This window comes from Neophocaena asiaeorientalis, unplaced genomic scaffold, assembly GCF_003031525.2.
Source record: "Neophocaena asiaeorientalis asiaeorientalis breed wild unplaced genomic scaffold, Neophocaena_asiaeorientalis_V1.1 scaffold471, whole genome shotgun sequence".
NCBI classification, from domain to species: Eukaryota; Metazoa; Chordata; class Mammalia; order Artiodactyla; family Phocoenidae; genus Neophocaena; species Neophocaena asiaeorientalis.
Genome location: NW_020173949.1, coordinates 311691 through 331447, shown reverse-complemented (window position 1 = coordinate 331447; position 19757 = coordinate 311691). Strand labels below are relative to the sequence as shown.

Sequence of the window (19757 nt, the reverse complement as noted above, 5' to 3'; positions counted from 1 at the left end):
GCTCCACCTGAAGCTACCATCCTCCAGCGGGGTTGCAGCCCTGGTTTGTGGCCTTAGTTCCTTCAGAGGAACTGAAATATATGTTCTTATGTATATCCCTTGAGGAGGAACGAGGTCCCTGCTTTATAGTTGCACTATTGGTTTTTTGACGGCTCCACCTTTCTTCTACATTCCATTCTTTCCCCTATTAGTAACTGTCTGAATCTGCCCTTTGGAACTCAGGGATGGCCTGGGAGGCTGAAGTCTTTTGCCTGCAAAAAAGCAGGGGACAGGGAAAGCTTTTTGTTCCTAGCAGGGCCCTGCAGGGTCCTGCTTGGTTTCAAAATTGCAAAAAATGAAAAAAGATATCTGTTCCATTATGAATAAACTGGTGAATTCACTTTTGAAAAAATACGCTATTTGTCCTTTACAAAGGAAGCCCACATGATGGCAAGTAGGTTAACTAATGCACAGACAGAAAATTCTATTCCATTAGGAGGACATTTTCTCAAGACTATAAGGATTTAGCAATTTGGACAATCTGATTTCAGCCATGAGCTTTCCCAGTTTTGCCCTTGAACCTCCACATACGCCAGGTATGAAGATGGCCTAAGACCCACAGTGTGACACACCCGATCCAGCGTCTCTGGGCACCGTGGACCCTTGGACAAGCATTTCTCCCATATTTCTACCCAGCAGCAGGAAACCGATTGCTCTGTTCAAAGTCAGTTTAGAGAGCGCGCAGAGAGCGAAGGGAAATGTAGTCTCTCCCCTCCACCTTCCTCCTGGTCTCTAGGGGCTCCCTCTGCGCAAGTGCAACTTAGGCCCCGCCTCTTCCCTTTTGAGTTCACAGGTCTGGAGCCGGGAAGATTGTGGAGCGTTTCTGTCGGGGTGTCATGTGCGAGAACTGCGCAGCCGGGACGGGGACTTCGCGTGGCCTGGAGCTTTGCTGAGAGCCGCATTCTTGTGGCGGGGGCGGAAGTGGTACGTCTCGGGCCGCCCTCCGTCCCAGGCGGGGCCGCAGTGCCCGTGTCTGGCCTGGATCTCGGCCCTGGGAAGGTGGGTGGGGTGATCCCGGTTCTGGCCTCGTGGTCTCGGGGGCAGGTGGAGCTGAGACCTGTTAGGAGCGGAGACGGTGCGTGTGGGGACGGAATGCCCGGCCCCGCCTGCATCTGACGGGGGGACGCCGGGGCGGACAGTGGGAGGGAAAGCGCGGTGGTCACGCTGGCCGTGAGCGGGCCAGAAAGCGCGGGAGGAGGGTGTGCTGGGCAGCCCTCCTCTGGAGCGGGAGAGACCCGGTCATTTACAGCAGTGTCACCGGTACTGTGGGCGGAAGAAGTAACCTGGGGACGAGTCAGGTCTGCAGAGGAAGCTATGAATAATGCCTGCTTCATGGCGTTGTTATGAGAATTCGATATGGGTCATTTGGAAAAAGAGCCAAGTGCCAGGTACTGACCGCCGAAAAAGTGATAATAGATGTTGTTGTTCAGAAGACACTTTGTTGTTTTCCTTGGGTGGTTTACATAAGCCTCGCAATTATCTCGTGATAGCGGTATGAGCATCTGCTTTAAACACACGTTAAGCAGAAAGCAGATCTGAGTCTCAGGGTGGTGAGGTGGTCCTGAGTTTGAGAGCGCTGGTCACTTCTCCAGGCTCACCCGGAATGTGACAGAGCCAGGAGTCGAACGGTCGTTCATACCGTTCAGTCATCAGACGAAACTTATCAAGAGTCCCTTTTGAGCAACTGCAGCCCACTAGAAAGTAGTAATTTTTACAACTTTGCCATAAAGCACCGCATCCTTTTTTTTGGGCATTCTGTGGATTCTCTAACTCAAGGGGTAAACAGTTTTGCTAGAAAAATAGGTAAAAGATGCAGCCTGTGTCTCTTTTTCTTACTGTTAATTTTAATGAAGTAGTGTCATCCTTTTCTGCACTTCAATCATCTGTTGTTCATTTTTTGTTTGTATTTAATTAAATCAATTTACATCAATAGACAAAATTATTTTTACCAAATGAGAGTGGTAGGTTTAAGCCCCGTGATCATTTCAGACTGGTAGGTGGACAGATGGTGTTTCCACAGGGTCTTTCCTTTGCCTTTTCAAGGGCTAAAGGGATGCTGTAGGGAGGCTGCTTCTCAGCTGGACTGCTGATGTGATTGGGAGGTGAATGTAGGAACTGTAAGGCAGGCCAGGTGTCCTGACCCTTTGCTCTTTTTGTCCCCCTAGCTGAATCTTCACCGTCCTCTACACTGTCCCAAAAACTACCGAAAATGAACATATCTAAGGTGAGCTCTTTATTCATCAGCTACTTTGTGCTGTGATAGATTTAACTTGATTTCAGATTGCTCTCAGCTTGTGTTACACATCCTTTATCAGTGTAAGTTATTTCTCTTTTATAATCGGTTTAAGATTTTACTTGAGTCATGAATCTACACTGAATTATATTGAACACCTTTTTGTATCTTTTGGAGTAAAGGTATAGCTTGTTTTCTTTAATCTACAAATATTAGATGTAGCTGAAATGGGTTTTAGAATGTTAACTTACTCTTGAATTCCTGTGTAGACCCTATTTGCTCATGGATGTGTTTTTTTGTTTTTGTTTTTAAATTTGTAACTGACATCTTTTTGCTAATATCATATTTGAATTTTTATTCCTGTATTGACAAACTAGATTAGCCTATAATTTTGTTTTCTTGTATACCTGACCAACTGTGGTATCTCGGTTGTGCTAGTCTTTTCAGGGCACTTTCCTGCTCTTTTCTCTTCTCCCCTCCCCTCCCTTCCCCTTTCCTTTCTCCTATCCCCCTTCCTCTCTTTTTCTCTCTCTCTCTCTCTATTTCATATGAGAAAATCACCTGCTATATATTTCCTTAAACTTACCTCTAAAATTGGGCTTTGTGAGTACATCTGCTTTTTTGTGTAGATGTAGATTATTGAATCACTTTATTTAAACAATTATAGATCTAGTCTGGTTTTCTATTTTTTTAATTACTACATTTTCAGAGAAAATTGTACATTTTTATCTGTTTTTAAATGTGTTTCATAACCTTGTTGATTGTATTCTCTTATATCTGTTTTGTTATATCTATAATTTCTGTTTTCATATATTTAAATTTTTTACTTAATACAGGGAATGCTGATCAGAAAGCAACCAAATGTGTTGCTGTTTGGCCCTGTCATAAATCTAGAATTTCAGAGTCTGAGGATGGGTTGGAAGTTTGTACAGGTAGTGTATTCTAAATACTGAGTTGAGGGAGCATACACTCAACCATTTTGCTGGTTCCCACTTCATTAAACCAGCTGTCAGTTTCTTTTTTTAGATAGGTGATACGTTCCTCTGACTCTAAAATCTAAGCAGAAAGCAGACTCATTGAGGTCTGTGATCATTTTGAATTTTTTGTTGTTGTTCAAAGAATGAATCAAGGTTATTGTTATTACTTTTTTCTAGTGGAGTTTTTTAGTCTTGCATGATTTTTTGTCAGAATATACTTTCTCCATTGAATTGCCCAGACACCTAAATTAAAGAAATGTGTGTGTGCACATATGTTTGTATATATCATTTTTAGACTTTCTCTTCTTTTGATCTGTGTGTTTCACTTTTGTTAACATCACACACTATCTAGAGGTGGCTGTATGGTATGTCTTGAAATCAAGTAATATCAGCTCTCCAGCTTTATTGTTTTTCAAAATGGTTTTCATATTCTAGAATGTTTGCCTTTTTACATAAATATTAGAATTAGGTTCTGAATCTAAAAAAACCTGGTAAGCTTTTAATTATGATTTCATTGAATCTATAGATCTCTTTGTGGAGAACTGATACCTCCACCATATTGAACCTCCTAATCTATGAATTCAATATTTATCTCTGTTTACTAGGTGTTTTAGAGAATTTTGAGGTGAGAAAGGGCATCACCTGACTTATAATTTAAAATATAACTCTGAGAATGGACTCTAGTGAGACAGTGGTGAAAACAGAAGAGTTAGCAGGCTCTTTCAGTAATCCTTTCAAGAAATGATGATGTTAGCAGCTGTACTTTGAAGTGATCAAATTTTGAATGGATTTTGAAGGCAGAGCCAAATGTATGAAAATGCCTGCTTCCCTAGGACATTGCATATAAAGAGTATACTGTCAGATATTTTTGATAATATGAAAAGATTTTCAGTTTTTGTCTTACATTTTTAACCATAAACTTGATAGGAATTATTTCCAGAGGTATTTTCCATGTCACCTAATTTTGAATTCTTCAGATTGATGAGAAATGTGCTTTCACAGACATCAGTGTCATTCAAGGACGTGACTGTGGAGTTTACCCTGGAGGAGTGGCAGTGTATGAGCTCTGCTCAGAAGACCCTGTACAGAGATGTGATGCTGGAGAACTACAGCCTCCTTGTCTCATCAGGTGAGCCTACTTTATCATGCAAGTCTGCCTAGAGTGCATGTGATTTTCTGCTGCTTCTTTTTTTTTTTTTTTTTTTTTGCGGTACGCGGGCCTCTCACCATCGCGGCCCCTCCCGCTGCGGAGCACAGGCTCCGGACCAGCAGCCATGGCTCACAGGTCCAGCCGCTCCGCGGCATGTGGGATCTTCCTGGACCGGGGCACGAACCCGTGTCCCCTGCATCGGCAGGCGGACTCTCAGCCACTGCACCACCAGGGAAGCCCCTCTGCTGCTTCTTTTTTTAAAAAAAAATTACCTATATTGAGGTATAATTAACAAAAAAGAAAATTCAGCAAGTTTCTGTTTATAATTGAGTGAATTTTGAAAAATGTGTACAGCTGTACCAGCAAAATCATGATACAGATTATTTCTATCACATGAAAATTTTCCTTTCTCAGTCAGTCCTCTCTTCCCACCCATTTTCTGATAATTATTGATCCACTTTCTATTTCAATACATTTGCCTTTTTTGAAATTTCACATACAAGTTTGTGTACTATTTTTTTGTATGGCTTCTTTCATTTAGCTTAATTCTTTTGAGATTCATGGATGTTTGTTGTGTGTATCTGTATTTATTCTTTTTATTGACCAGTAGTGTTTTGTTCTATGCCATGTATTTTCAGTTGTTCATAAGACACTGAGGTCCTTATCAGTTTGGTGCTATCATAGGTAAAGGTGTTATAGATATTTAAGTCCATGTTTTCATTCCCTTGTGTAAAGACTCTAGTTGTGGTTTTCTGGGTCTCACGGCAAGTATTTGTACCTATAAGAACACCTGGTTTTACTGTGCTTCACTTTATTAGGCTTCCCAGATGTTACATTTTTTACAAATGGAAAATCTGTGGCAACCCCTTGGGTCTGACCACATGTATTGCTCCCAGTTTTCAAACAGCATTTGCTCACCTTTATCTCTGTGTCATGTTTTGGTAATTCTCACAACGTTTCAAACTCTTTCATTATTTTATTTGTTATGGTGATCTGTGATTTTTGATGTTATGTTGTAATTGTTTTGGGGCATCATGAATTGCACCCGTATGAGATGGCAAACTTAATTGATAAATATGTGTGTGTTCACACTGCTCCACTAACTGGCCATTCCCCCATCTCTCTCCCTCTCTTCAGGCCTCCCTATTCCCTGAGACACAATAATATTGAAATTAGGTCAATTAATAACCCTACAGGGGCCTGTAGGTGTTCAAGTGAAAGGAAGAGTTGCATGTCTCTTACTTAAAATTAAAAGCTAGAAATTATTAGAGAAGAAGGCACCTTGAAAGCCGAGATCAGCTGAAAGCTAGGCCCCTTGCACCAAACAGTCAGCTAAGTTGTGAATGCAATGGAAAAGTCCTTGAAGGAAAATAAAAGTGCTAACTCCAGTGAACACATGAATGATAAAAAAGTGAAACAGCTCAACTGCTGATATGGAGAACATTTTAGTGTCCTGGATAAAAAGTCAAACCAGCCACAACATTCCCTTAAGCCAAATACTAATCCAGGGCACAGCCCTAACTCTCTTCAATTCTGTGAAGGCTGAGGAAGGCGAGGAGGCTGCAGAAGAAGAGGTTGAATCTAGTATAGTTTGGTTCATGGGGGTTAAGGAAAGAAGCCGTCTCTCTTAAGATGAATGTTCAAGGGGTATCACCAAGTGCTGATGGAAAAGATGCAGCAAGTTATCCAGAAGTTCTAGTTAAGATGATTAATGAAAGTGGCTACACTACACAACAGAGTTTCAATGTAGATGAAATACTCTTCCATTGGAAGAAGATGCCATCTAGGACTTTCAAAGGTAGAGAGAAGAAGTCAACGCCTAGCTTCAAAGCCCAGACTGACTCTCTTGTTAGGGGTTAGTACAGCTGGTGACTTTAAGTTGAAGCCAGTGCTCATTTACCATTCTGGAAATTCTAGGGCCTTTAGAAATTATGCTGAATCTCTTTTGCCTGTGCTCTGTAAGTGGAACAGCAAAGCCTGGATGACAGCACATCTGTTGACAAAATACTTTACTGAGTATCTAACCTGTTGTTAGACCTGCTGCTCAGAAAAAAGATTCCTTTCAAAACATGCTCATTGGTTATGCACCTGGTCACTCAAGAGCTCTGATGGAGATGTACAATGTGATTAGTATATTTATGCTTGCTGACACAACATCCATTCTGCAGCCCATGTGTTGAGTTGTTTTGACTTTCAAGTCTTATTATTTAAAAAATATATTTTGTAAACATAGCTGCCATAGATAGTGATTCCTCTATAGATCTGGGCAAAGTCAATTGAGAACATTCTGGAAAGGACTGACCATTCTAGATGCCATTAAGAACATTTGTGATTCATGGGAAAAGGTCACAATATCCACCGGAACAGGAGTTTGGAAGAAGTCGATTCCAACCCTTATGGATGACTTTGACAGTTTCAAATTTTCAGTGAAGGAAGTAACTGCAGATGTGGTGGCAGAAACAATTAGAATTAGAAGTAAAATCTGAAGATATGTCTGAATTGCTTCAATCGCATGATAAAAATTTAATGGATGAGGAGTTGCTTCTTGAAGAAGCAAAGAAAGTGGTTTCTTGTGATGAAATCTACTCCTGGTGAAACCACTGTCCATAAATTTAAGGGTTTATTTCTGGCCTCTCAATTCTCCATTGTTCTCTGTTTTTATTCTTAATGTGTCTATTCTTACACCAGTACTACCTTAATAGTATAGTACAGTATTGTGATTTACAATAAGAAAGATATATTTGGTCTTCATCCCTGTTCCTGGCACAGAGTTCTAAAACCCTGGCAATTTCAAAGTGATACGAGAGATCGAGGTGTCTTACTCATAACAAGCCCCTTTCAACCATGCCTGAGTTCATGTTACTGAGGTGACTTTTGGAAACCCCCTGAGGATATAGGCTTGTTGCCGAGAATGCCAATCAAGTGACTAGAGAGTTGGGACTTTCAGGCCCATCCCCTGACCTGCAGGGAGGGAGGGGGCAGGGCTGGAGATTGACTTAATTACTAATAATAATTATTCCTGTATAATCAAGTCTCCATAAAAATGTCTGAACTGTGGGGTTCAGAGAGCTTTGTTGTTGGTGAACACTTGTAGGTGGTGGGAGGCTGATGCTCCTGGACAGGGCATGGAAGCTTTGCCTTATGCAGCTTTTTTGTCTGGCTGTTTCTGAGTTGTATGCTTTGTAATAAACCTGGCAATCTATTAATAGTAAGCAAACTGTTTTCCTGAGTTCTGTGAGCCATTCTAGCAAATTAAACCTCAGGGCCAGGATGTGGGAACCTCCCATTTATAGCTAGTTGGTCAGTAGCACAGGTAGTAACCTGGGCTTGTAATTGGCATCTGAAGTGTGAGGAGAGGCAGTCTTGTGGACTCAACCCCTAGCCTGTGAGATCCGATGCAAACTCCAAGTGGATATGTCAGAACTGAATTGAATGTAGAACACCTTGCTGGTGTTGCAGAGTTGCTTGGTAGTGGGAAAAACCTCTACACACTCAGTGACCAGCAGTGAAGTAGTATTGAGAATACATAAGTATTCTGTGAGTAGAGACAATAATATAAATGAGAAACAGTAGTGTTTTCTGTAAACAGAGTAATTGAAAAGTGTGAGCTCTCCAGTTTTTTTCTTTGTCAATTTCTGTAAAAGAAAGGAGCTGTGATTTTGTTAGTGGTTCCATTGAATCTGTAGCTCAATTTCTGGAGTATTGCCATCTTGACAACATTAACTCTTCTGATCCATGAACATTGAGATTCCAACCCTTATGGATGACTTTGACAGTTTTTTTCTATTTATTTAGGACTTTTAAAATTTATTATAATGATATTCTGTAGATTTAAGTGGTCTATTTATTTAGGACTTTTATTTATTTAGGACTTTTTTTCTATTTATTTAGGACTTTTAAAATTTATTATAATGATATTCTATAGATTTAAGTGGTCAAATTTTATACTTTTGTTAAAGTTATTTTAAGTATTCTTTTTGATGCTCTTTTAAATGAAATTGTTTTTATTTTTCATTTTAGGCTTGTTCATTGCGAGTGCATGGAAATACAACTGGGTTTTGCATATTTCCTTGTATTCTGCAACCTTGTTGAACCTGGTTATTAGCTTTCAGAGCTTTATTTATTTTTGGAATCCTCAGGGTTTTCTATACTGATTTGGTTTACCTTGCCCTTCCTTTCTTTGCTGTTTTATGATAAAATTTAAGCTCATGAATTGAGACTTGGTTTTACTTTTTTAATGTAAGCATAAGGCGCTATATTTTTCTTTGAAAACTGCTTTAGCTGCATCACACAAGTTTTGATGTTATGTTTTTATTTTCATTTAATCCAAGATATTTTTTTAAATGCCTGGTAATTTCCTGTTTGATCCATTGGTTTTGTAGAATTTGTTTACTTTCTAAATATTTGTTTCGTAATTTCTTACTGTTACAATTTTTATATCCTTTTTTGTGTGTTACTCTGGATAATATTTCATGCATGATTCAGTCTTATTAAATGTATTGAAATTTGTCTTAGGGCCTAACATATGATCCTGGGGAATGTTCCATATGTGACTGAAAATGGTATTTTTTCTAGATAGGGATTAGTTCCAGTGGGCTGATTGTATTGCTTAAAGCTTCTATATCCTTTTAATATCTTATCTATTTGTTCTATTAAATATTGAGAAAGGAATGTGAGTATCCAAGTCTAATTTATTTATATCTTCTTTCCTTTTTAATAGGATTTGCTTCATGCATTTTGAAACTCTGTTTTTAAGTAGTAAACCACTTAGGGTTATTACATCCTCTTGGTGGATTTTCCCTTTTAGCATTTTGAAGTTTTTATTGATATCCCTGGTAATATTTCTTTCTCTGAATTTTGTACTGTATAGTCAGTCAGACTTTCATTTGCTTCTTGTGTGCTTCGTATGATATATACTTTTCTCTGTCCTTTTATTTCTAACCTATCTTTGTCTTTATATTCACAGTTGGTTTCTAAGAGACAGCAAGGTTGTCTTGATTTTTATTCACTCTGACAATTTTTGTGTTTTAGGGAAATGTTCACATCACTTATATTTAATGTTATCTTTGTGGTTGATACCTTCTGTTTTTTTCTGTCTTTATTTTTCTTTCCTTTTCCCTGGCTTCTCTGTGCTTTTTGTTTTTTAATTTTTGGCCACACCATGTGGCATGCGGGATCTTAGTTCCCCTACCGGGGACCAAACCCACATCCTCTGCAGTGGAAGCGCAGAGTCTTAACCACTGGACTGCCAGGGAATTTCTTGTGCTTATATTTAATGAATCTCTTTTACCCACTTTTGGCTTCTATGAAATGTACTTTTTGTTTTCTAGTGGTTGCTAAATATACATCTCTGAAGTATCAGTCTACCTTCAAGTAATACTTGTTACTTCAACTATGTCATAAGAATATTACAACAGACTATTTTCACTTTCTTTCATCCTTTGTGTTATTGTTGTTATTGATTTTATTTCTACATATCTTGTAATCCCCATAATGCATTATCTTCTTATAGTGTTATTTTCACTTCAATATGTTTTTAAAATGAGAACAATATTTTATTTACATATCGTCCATTTACAGTTCTCTTTATTTCTTTGTGTAGATTCAAATTTACACTTTGTATCATTTGTTTAAATCTAAATGACTTATTTTAACTTTTCTTTTAGATCAGGTCAGCTGGCAGTGGGTTTATTTATTTATTTGTTTGTCTTAAAAAGTCATTATATTTTTCGATATATACTAGCGCTCTGAGTTCTGTTTGAGTTCGCTCAAAATTCCAAATAACTGGTTTGGGGAGAGAAGAGGAGCCTCATTTGATTTGGGGGCTGTTGAAACTTAATATTTAATTTTGGATCCTTTTTTTAGCTGAGAAATTTGGTAAGGTGAATGATACACTGAATGTGTAAGATAAGTATAAACAGTTTGAAAATCTTATGTTTGGGCATATTGACTTTTTTTTTAAGCTGCCATTTAGAATAAATCAAAGGGGAACAGAAATGTCTGCTATTCTAATATTAAAGACTTTTGAATCATCTTGGAATTGGTTAGAAGTGCAATCTCTCATATATCATCCCAGAACAACAACTTAATAGAGTGCTCAGTTGGCCGGGTGCCCACTGAAATTTATGGGGAATTCTTGGAGGCACTGAATGTGGCAGGTTTATTAAGACCGTATAGTCCTTTGACCTAGGAGGCCAGTGACGTTTCAGAGTGCCTTTGAGGTCAAAAATTGTGATGATGACACTAAGATATTAGCCTTTTTCACCATTCACAAGTAAACAATGGAGTTTTCAAGTAACTGCGTGGCCGGACATGATAGAACGAATAGAGCAGGAGCACAGGAGAACCTAGATGTCTTATTAAAGAGATGTGTCAGTTTTTATTTCTAATGTAAATATTGGTAATCCATAGCACAAAATCTTTTGGAGTCTTCCAGTGTTTTTTCCCCCAGGTGATATATTTTCCTGCCTTTACTTCTAATTTGTGACTTTTCTTTATAACTTTGTTTTCTCACCGTGTTCCTGTTTTCTCTATCTTCATTAACATGTGGAGTGTATTAATAATAGCAGTTTTAACGTCCTTGGAGGCTAATTTAATCTCAGGTTACATTTCTTCTTCTGTCCCATTGATTGACTTGTCTCCTTGTCGTGAATCATGTTTTCCTTCTTTTCATACTTGGTCTCTTTTGATAGTGTGCTGCATGCATACTGTGAATTTTACACTGTTGGCTGCTAGATTGTCTTGTGTTTGTTTAAATACTTTGGGACATTCCTGGGGGGGGGGCGGTAGTAAATGACTTGGGAGTAACTTTAATCCATTAAGTGCTGGCTTGTAATTAAGCAAATTAACTAAATTAATTCAATGTTTGCTTGTTATTTGAGGTCTAGAGCATTCTTGTTTAGGACTAATTTGGTCACAGTAGTGGGACAATAATACCCTTTTGTGAACAGTGTCTAATACCTCATGTATTCCACATGTATTAGAAGATCTTCCCACTCTTTCTAAACATCCTGTCTGTGTTTACGCTTTGGGAATTTTTCCACCTATTGCATTTGGGTTCTTTTCCTCCACTGTTGGAAGTTTTCTTATATGAATATACAAATTTTACTCAAGGTGACCTTTCTGTTAGAGCTTCCTGCTTCTCTCTCAGTGTACCTCTTTCCTCTGAAATATTTTACTCCAGAAATTCTAATTGTTTTGGCTTTCCTGAGCTCCCAACATTGCCTTCTGTAGTTACTGAGATCAGCAGGCTGTGATTCGGTGTCTTCTTCCTGTACCATAACCTAGAAATTCTATTTCTTCCCTTCTCTCAGAGATCCTTGTCTTCCAGTACCATTGTCCAGTGTGTAATGCCTAAAGGTCATTATTTCATTGATTTTGTATGGTTTCCGGTTGTTTGGCATGTACCATTATTCCTCTTACACCATCATGGCCATGACTAGAAGTTCCTATGCAGAACCTTATTTAAACCTCTGTACCTGTAGACTCAATGTTATGTATCCTTATGATTCAGGGGTTTAAGGAGATCAATTTCTTTTTAGATTCAGAAAAAACAACATTGTAGTTTCCTCTCCAAAGGAAAGGTCAAATGAGCACCATAACTATGCTACTCCCTAGAACTATTCCTTCCTTCACATTCATATGCATTAAAGCCAATGCAGCTGATCCAAATCCTAAATTATTTCCCATTTGCAGGGTATTGTTTAACAAAACCAGATGTAATCGTCAAGTTGGAGCAAGACGACCCATTGTTGTTAGAGGAAGAGATTCTAAGCAAGAGCCATGCAGGTGAGTTATTGAGTACAGTAGACAGGTCTCCAGGGGAAATAGGATCCAAAGTGGTCACTTAGAGGTGGACACCAGGAAATTGTTTAAATGCTTCCCCTTTTGAGGACTTATATCTTGAAGTTTAGAAAGAGTAGACCTAATATGATGTAGTAAGGGAGTGTGTAAGAAAAGGGATAAAATATAAGCACATTGATGTTCTCACTTTGCAGACAGTAAAATGGAAGATAGAAATCCACCTACGTAGATAGTAACTTTAAATATGAATGATATAAGCATTTCCATTCAAACATAAAATTTACTGATCTTTCATGTGGGTAATTTTCTTCACTTTTATGCACTGCTACCTTAGATAGAAATCAAGAGTCAGTAAATTATGTGTTTGCTCCTGGTTTCTCTATTGTTTCTCTAGCCTGTTTAATTATCTCTACCCTAGTACCATTTCATATTGATTATAGCACCTTTATGACATGTTTTAATAATGAGCTGATCAAATTTCAAAATAATACTCATGAGGCTTTGTTTGGCATTATGCTAAACCTTGAATTTAACTTTGAAAAATTGAATTGAACCTTAACTAAGATCAATGAGTCCTGAATTATTTTTAATGTTTACTTCATTTACAATTTTTTATTTCTAATTTTCCAAATTAATTTTAGGTATGTCTCTGATACGGTCTAATAGCATTTTCTTTTCTTTTAATAGTTGACCTTAGCCCATTCATATTGATTGACTGTCCATTGCTTCTATAATGCAAACTTATGTATAATGTTACAGAAACTCTTTTCGGTAATAGGCCTGTTTCCTTTATTTTTTAAAATAAGTGTATTTTTCTCCCGGTAATTTAGTTAAGTTGTACTTTGGCTTAAGTAGTGACCTTAAAAATTGTAATCTCAGGACTTCCCTGGCAGTCTAGTGGTTAAGACTCCGTGCTTCCACTGTAGGGGGCATGGGTTTGGTCCCTCATCAAGGGAACAAAGGTCCCACGTGCCATGTGGTGTGGCCACAAAAAAAAATTATAATCTCATGTAATGGCTTAATCATCTATTTATTTAGACAGTATCTGATAATCACCTGATATGAAACCAGTTACGAGACTAAAATGCTTATTTTCTCTTCTGTCTCATATTTTAACACCCAACTTTAGTTTCTGTTATAATCTCTTAATTTTTAGCTTTTGAATATCAAAAATGACTATTACTTGATTTTAAAAACATATATTTTGGTTCCTAGTTTTTCACGATGAGAAAAACATCAGGATTATACCTCATCGCTTTTGTTACATCTTCCTCCTCCACATATTGGATATATTTTTTCTAAACGTCCAAATTCTTAAGGCTTCTAAAAGAGAGTTGTAAAACAGTACAGAAATGAGAGCAAACAATTACTCTAAATTTTATGAGTGATGTGACCTGCAGAAACTTGTGCTTAAGAAAGTCCTGAAGTTTCCCTGATACAGTCATATTCTATTTCTTGATGAGGATGATAGTTCCGTGGCTGGTCACTCTGTGGTATTATTATAATGGACAGAATAGTTGTATGTATGTTTATGCTAAATTTCATATTTTTATAAATGTGAGGAGACAGATCATACAGTGAGAGATGATATTTGTTACAAATGTACTTCAGAAAGGATTTGTTTCTATAATAGATAAAGAATTCAGATCTCAAGACAAGTATCTTCTTAGTATGGCCTTCTGTGACTATTATATTTAAAATGTCACCCCTGTCCTTTCTTCTGTTTTATTTTTCTCCCAACCACTCATCACCTAATATACAATTGTCAGGTATTTTGTTTTCTGTCTGTCTCTTTCCACTGGAATATAAGCTCTCTGAGAACAGATATTTAAAATATTTCATTCACTGATTCGGCACCTGAGACAAAAACTTGGGACTCAAATGTATGTTAAGTGTTAAACTACTGAAATTGTGAGTAAAAAGTCAAGCAACCCATTAAAAAAAAAAGTTAAAGTCCATAAATAGGTATTTCTCAAAGAAGGGAATAAATGGAATTTATGAGAAAAAGTGCTCAATTTGGGTAATGTGGGAAGTACAAATTCAGATTGGATCTCATATAGCATGATTTTATACCCACTCAATTCTCAAACATGAAGAGGTCTTATGATTCCAAGAGTATGAGGATATCATGTAGGGAAGCATCTACAAGACAGGTAGCAGAATTAATTGGTGTAAGTATTTGGGAAAACAGATTAGCATTTTCTTTAAAGTTTAACATGCCTGGGACTTCCCTGGTGGTCTAGTGGCTAAGACTCGTGCTCCCAATGCGGGGGACCTGGGTTCAATCCCTGATCGGGGAGCTAGGTCCCACATGCCACAACTAAAGAGTTCACATGCCACAACTGAAGATCCCACATGCCGCAACAAAGATCTCGCATGCTGCAACTAAGACCTGGCACAGCCAAATAAATAAATATTAAAAAAAAAAAAAAAGTTTAACATACCTGTTCCCCATGACTCAGCAGTTTCACTCCCAGATTTATCTTCTAGAGTTTCCTACACTTTTTCACTGGGAGACAAAAATAAGACTTTCTTCATACAACATTTATAAAAAGCTCAAATCTGCAAAGAACCTCAATACTTATTCACAAGTGAACTTAAAACTAAATCATGATGTAGCAATAAAATGGAACATTGTACACTGTAGGGCAATCATGGTCTATGAATCTAAAATGAAAATTGTGCATATGAAATCAAGCAGAAGATGTTTATAGGTAGAAAAATGCCATACAAATAATGGTCAGAAACATAATAAACTGAATAGTGCCTCATTATTTGGAATAAGAGTGTTAAAACACACACATACACAAATTAAGATATATGTAAAACTAATGTGTGTGTATAAATAATTTGGTGTATTGTAATGCACCAAAAAAGAATATTCCCTATTCCTCCCTCCTCTAGGATGTAATATATAATTAATATTGTACAGTTACATTAGGGTTGACAATAGAGCCAGGTAGGTGAGAGGTATTTCATGTTTATCGATGCACCAGTCAAATTTCTTTGACTTCTGAATCATCCTGTATATTGGCATTGAACCTGAGCCAGTGTAACCAAGAGTGGTCTGGGTAGCTCTGAAGCATACTGCACTTTTAAAGACAACTGATTTATTTTATATCACAGAGGGGTGCAAAAATAATCACAGAATGAGAGTTCTGTTCCAGATTTAGGAGCACAAAGCTGCATGAAATATATTTTATAGGATCTAAACTGGTATCAGCTGAGAGACAAACCATTATTTTAGGGATAGCTAAAAAACTGTGGACATGCCATAAATTTTAAGATGCATCCTGATTGAATGATGGTAATTTACTTAAAAGTGTGTGCCTCAATGTGCATGTGTGCTCTCCAGGTATTCATTGTTAAGATAAATGGTATAGGCAGCACGTATTGTGAGAGTGTAAATTACTGGTGGGAACCTCTTAGAAGGTATTTTCTTGGTCAAGTTTAGAGAATAGCATTGCCTCAAAAAATATCTAGATTAATTGTTAGTCCTTAAGTTGGGATGTAGGGTTATGTAGAGAAAGGATGTGGGTAGAAGATAATTGTTGAAAATGAAAAATATTATTGTTGTTAAGGAACCACTGATGGGAGACAAATAGCCTGGCCAGGTTAGATTGGAAAATATCGTGGAGTTGTGGAATGATAGCTAGAATATCTCATGTGCCTGAAGTTGGTAAAAAAGGTTATTTTCCAAAATGATGCCACTTAACTCTTTTTATCTGTGGTATTTAGAGCAGTGTGTTCAGTGCCATCTTAGGTTTTAGCATAGGGCTGGCATTTTATGTAGAAAGTGAAAATAACCTAGGTAAGAGCAGTCAAATATATGAAAGAAACTTTTATGAGAAATGAATAAACTGTACATTTCTAAATAGGCTTTTGGAAACAGGTTGAAACGTGATATTAAAGGATCTCAGTTAATAGAAGCTGTATGTTCAGAAGTAGATGGAATGCTTACATAGAGATTAGTCCTGGTTAAGACTAGTTTTAGGGGGAATTCCCTGGTGGTCCAGTGGTTAAGACTGCAGGGGGCACAGGTTTGATCCCTGGTCAGGGAACTAAGATCCTGCATGTAGTGCAGTGTGGCAAAAAACAAAAACAAAACAAAAAAACTAGTTTCAGGTGAGTGAGTGATCATAATGAAAAGGGAAACTTGTGATTTGATATTCAAGAGAAGTTTGTTGTTTACCAGCACTGATATAATAAACTAAGGCATCAGAGCCAGCATATAGAAGTGAATTCATTCCAGGTCAATATATGGTTTTACCTCTCATCAGTTTTACACTTCTTATACATTTGTAATTCTGTGAATAACTCCAGGAGGATTTGAGCTTGAGCTATAGAATTGTTTCTTTAATCAGAAGAAAATCAGTTCAATTATGAATTTATTTCAGTGTTGATGTGTAGAATAGAACAGAGGGAACTCCAGCTGGAAGCTTGTAGACTAATAAGTTCCTACCATCATAATCTTTAGTTGGAAGTATAAAGACCTAGACATTGATATTCTTCCTCAGTCCAATCCCTTCTCTGATATATTGTTTGAAAACCCTTACTGACTGATTTTTCTTGTAGTTCTACTTACTGCTAATAATCAGTCATCCCAGTGTCTCATTTTCCAGTTGCCTGAGTGAATCACTTTTGAGAGTCCTCTATTAGCTATTTACTGTTCATTTCCTTATTTTTAAAATGCCAGCTATATAGAGATAATCATCATAATTTTGGTGTCCTTTTTTCTCAAGGAGTATAGGAAACATACATTTGGAATTTATTTATTTTGGGAAGATGTGGTGGCTAGAAACCAAAGAGTCAAATACAATATAGGGCATATATATAAAGGCTGCATCCTATAAGAAATGTGTTTTAAGGCTTATAAGGCATTTTTATTTTCTTTATTTTATAAGACTGCAAACTTGATAACCTCTTAGAGAAAAGCCTGGCAAATCAAGGAAAATATTTGCAGCAAGACTTTTTTACTCAACTTCAGAATACAGACACAGGTGAGAAAACTTTCAGCCAGAAGTCACACTGCAGAGAACATCAGAGCACTCACTCAGAAATAAAGCCCTTTGAAATTGGAAGTAACTTAAGCCCTAATGCAGCCCTTACCATATCCCAGAAACTTGACACAAAGAGGAGCTTCTGTGATGATACCATATTTTGGCAAACCTTATACCCTCAGACTACCTTTACTGTACATCAGAGAACTCAAATGAGTGTGAAACCCTATGAAGAATGTGGAAAATCCTTCCCTAGGAAGTCATACCTCATTGGACATCAGAGAACTCATAGTGGGGAGAGACCTTATGCATGCAATGAATGTGAGAAAACTTTTACCCACATGTCATACCTCAGAGAACATCAGAGAAGTTGCATAGGGGAGAAACCCTATGAATGTATTGAATGTGGGAAAGCTTATGGCCATAAATCAACCCTAAAAAGACATCAGAGAACTCACACAGGGGAGAAACCCTATGAGTGTAGTAAATGTGGAAAAGCCTTCTATAGAAATTCTCACCTCACCGAGCATCAGAAAAGTCACACAGGGGAGAAACGCCATGAATGTACTGAATGTGGGAAAGCTTTTACCCACATATCATACCTCAGAAAACATCAGAGACGTCACACAGGGGCGAAACGCTATGAATGTGGTGAGTGTGGAAAATCTGTCTGTAGGAAGTCATACCTCATTGTGCATCAGAGAATTCACACAGGGGAGAAAGCCTATGACTGTAATAAATGTCAGAAAACTTTTAGACATAAGTCATCCCTAAAAATACATCAGCGTACTCACACGGGAGAGAAACCCTACGAGTGTAATAAATGTGGAAAATCCTTCAATAGAAAAAGTTACCTCAGTGATCATCAGAGAAGTCACACAGGGGAGAAACCCTATAATTGTAATAAATGTGGAAAATCCTTCCATAGAAAGAGTTACCTCACTGAGCATCACAGAATTCACACTGGGGAGAAACCCTATGAGTGTAACAGATGTAGAAAATCCTTCTATAGAAAGTCTTACCTCATTCTGCATCAGAGAAGTCACACAGGGGAGAAACCCTATGAGTGTAACAAATGTGGAAAATCCTTCTATACAAAGTCTTACCTCACTGAGCATCAGAGAAGTCACACAGGGGAGAAACCCTATGCGTGTAACAAATGTGGAAAGTCCTTCTATAGAAAGACTAACCTCACTGAGCATCAGAGAAGTCACACAGGGGAGAAACCCTATGAGTGTAACAAATGTGGAAAGTCCTTCTATAGAAAGTCTAACCTCATTGAGCATCAGAGAAATCATACAGGGGAGAAACCCTATGTATGTATTCAATGTGGGAAGGCTTTTAACTGGAAGTCATTACTAAGTAGACATCAGAGAATTCACACTGGGGAGAAACCCTATGGATGTAATGAATGTCAGAAAGTTTTCACCTATAAAGTCAACCTCAGGTTACATCAGAGGGTCCACACATGAGAGAAACCCTATGAATGTAATACGTGTGAAATATCTCTCTCTAGGAAGTTTCACTTCACTCGGCATCAGAGAATTCACACAGGACAGAAACCTTAGGAGCGTAACAAGGGTGGAAAATCCTTCAAGAGAAATTCTCATCTACCTCTGCATCATAGAATTCACACGGGAGAAACCCTGTGAATGGGTTGAATGTGAAAAAGCTTTTAGCCAAATGCCAGTCCTAAACACTTCAGAGAACTCACACTGGGGAGAAATCCTATTATTAATGAATGTGGGAACGTTTTCATCTACAAACAACCTCAGAGTACGTCAGACAGTCCCCATGTGGGAGAAGCCCTATGAATGTAATGGATATGGGTAAACTTTGACTGGAAGTGCAACATCAGAGGACTCGGGAAGATCAATGAATATAATAAACCTGGAAATTTTCCCTTTGAGAAATCAACCATCAATCAACAAAACTCACAGAGAAATCTCTCATGTGTATTGTGTATGGATAGTGTTTCAACCAGATTTCAGCCCTCATTGGACATTAGAGGACTCACACAAGTGGTAAATCCTTGAAATTAATCACTTATGAACAGTCTTTCCACCAGACTACTCAATGGGTGTTAGAAATTTACACAGAAAAAAATTCCTGTGAAGGTAATGGATGAGGAAAACTTCTCTCCCCAAAGACTACCTTCAATTTAATTGTACTGGAATCCAACATGAGGGTTGTGGGAATTATGCACTCTTTATGCAAAAACCATCATCATGTAAATATGTTAGAGGATACATTTGATTAATTAAAATACGTATGTTCCGGGCTTCCCTGGTGGCGCAGTGGTTGAGAGTTCGCCTGCCGATGCAGGGGACACGGGTTCGTGCCCCGGTCCAGGAAGATCCCACATGCCGCGGAGCAGCTGCGCCTGTGAGCCATGGCCGCTGAGCCTGCGCGTCCGGAGCCTGTGCTCCGCAACGGGAGAGGCCACAACAGTGAGAGGCCCGCTTATCACAAGAAAAAAAAAAAAACGTATGTTCCTATTTTTTCTTAGTGTCTTCTGGTCAGCGTATATAAGGAAGACTATTGTTACTGAATTG

The 19757-nt window shown here is 38.0% G+C and overlaps 1 protein-coding gene across 1 annotated transcript; it reads left to right on the top strand.

Moving 5' to 3' along the window:
• Positions 1-1317: 1317 nt before the first annotated feature.
• Positions 1318-19539, top strand: LOC112404743 (zinc finger protein 300-like). Its single transcript, XM_024752849.1, is given in 6 exon segments — positions 1318-1427; positions 2205-2263; positions 4252-4378; positions 12095-12187; positions 17107-18587; positions 18589-19539. Coding segments are annotated over 6 exon segments (2274 nt in total). The 5' UTR covers positions 1318-1360; the 3' UTR covers positions 19036-19539.
• The last annotated feature ends 218 nt before the right edge of the window (positions 19540-19757 follow it).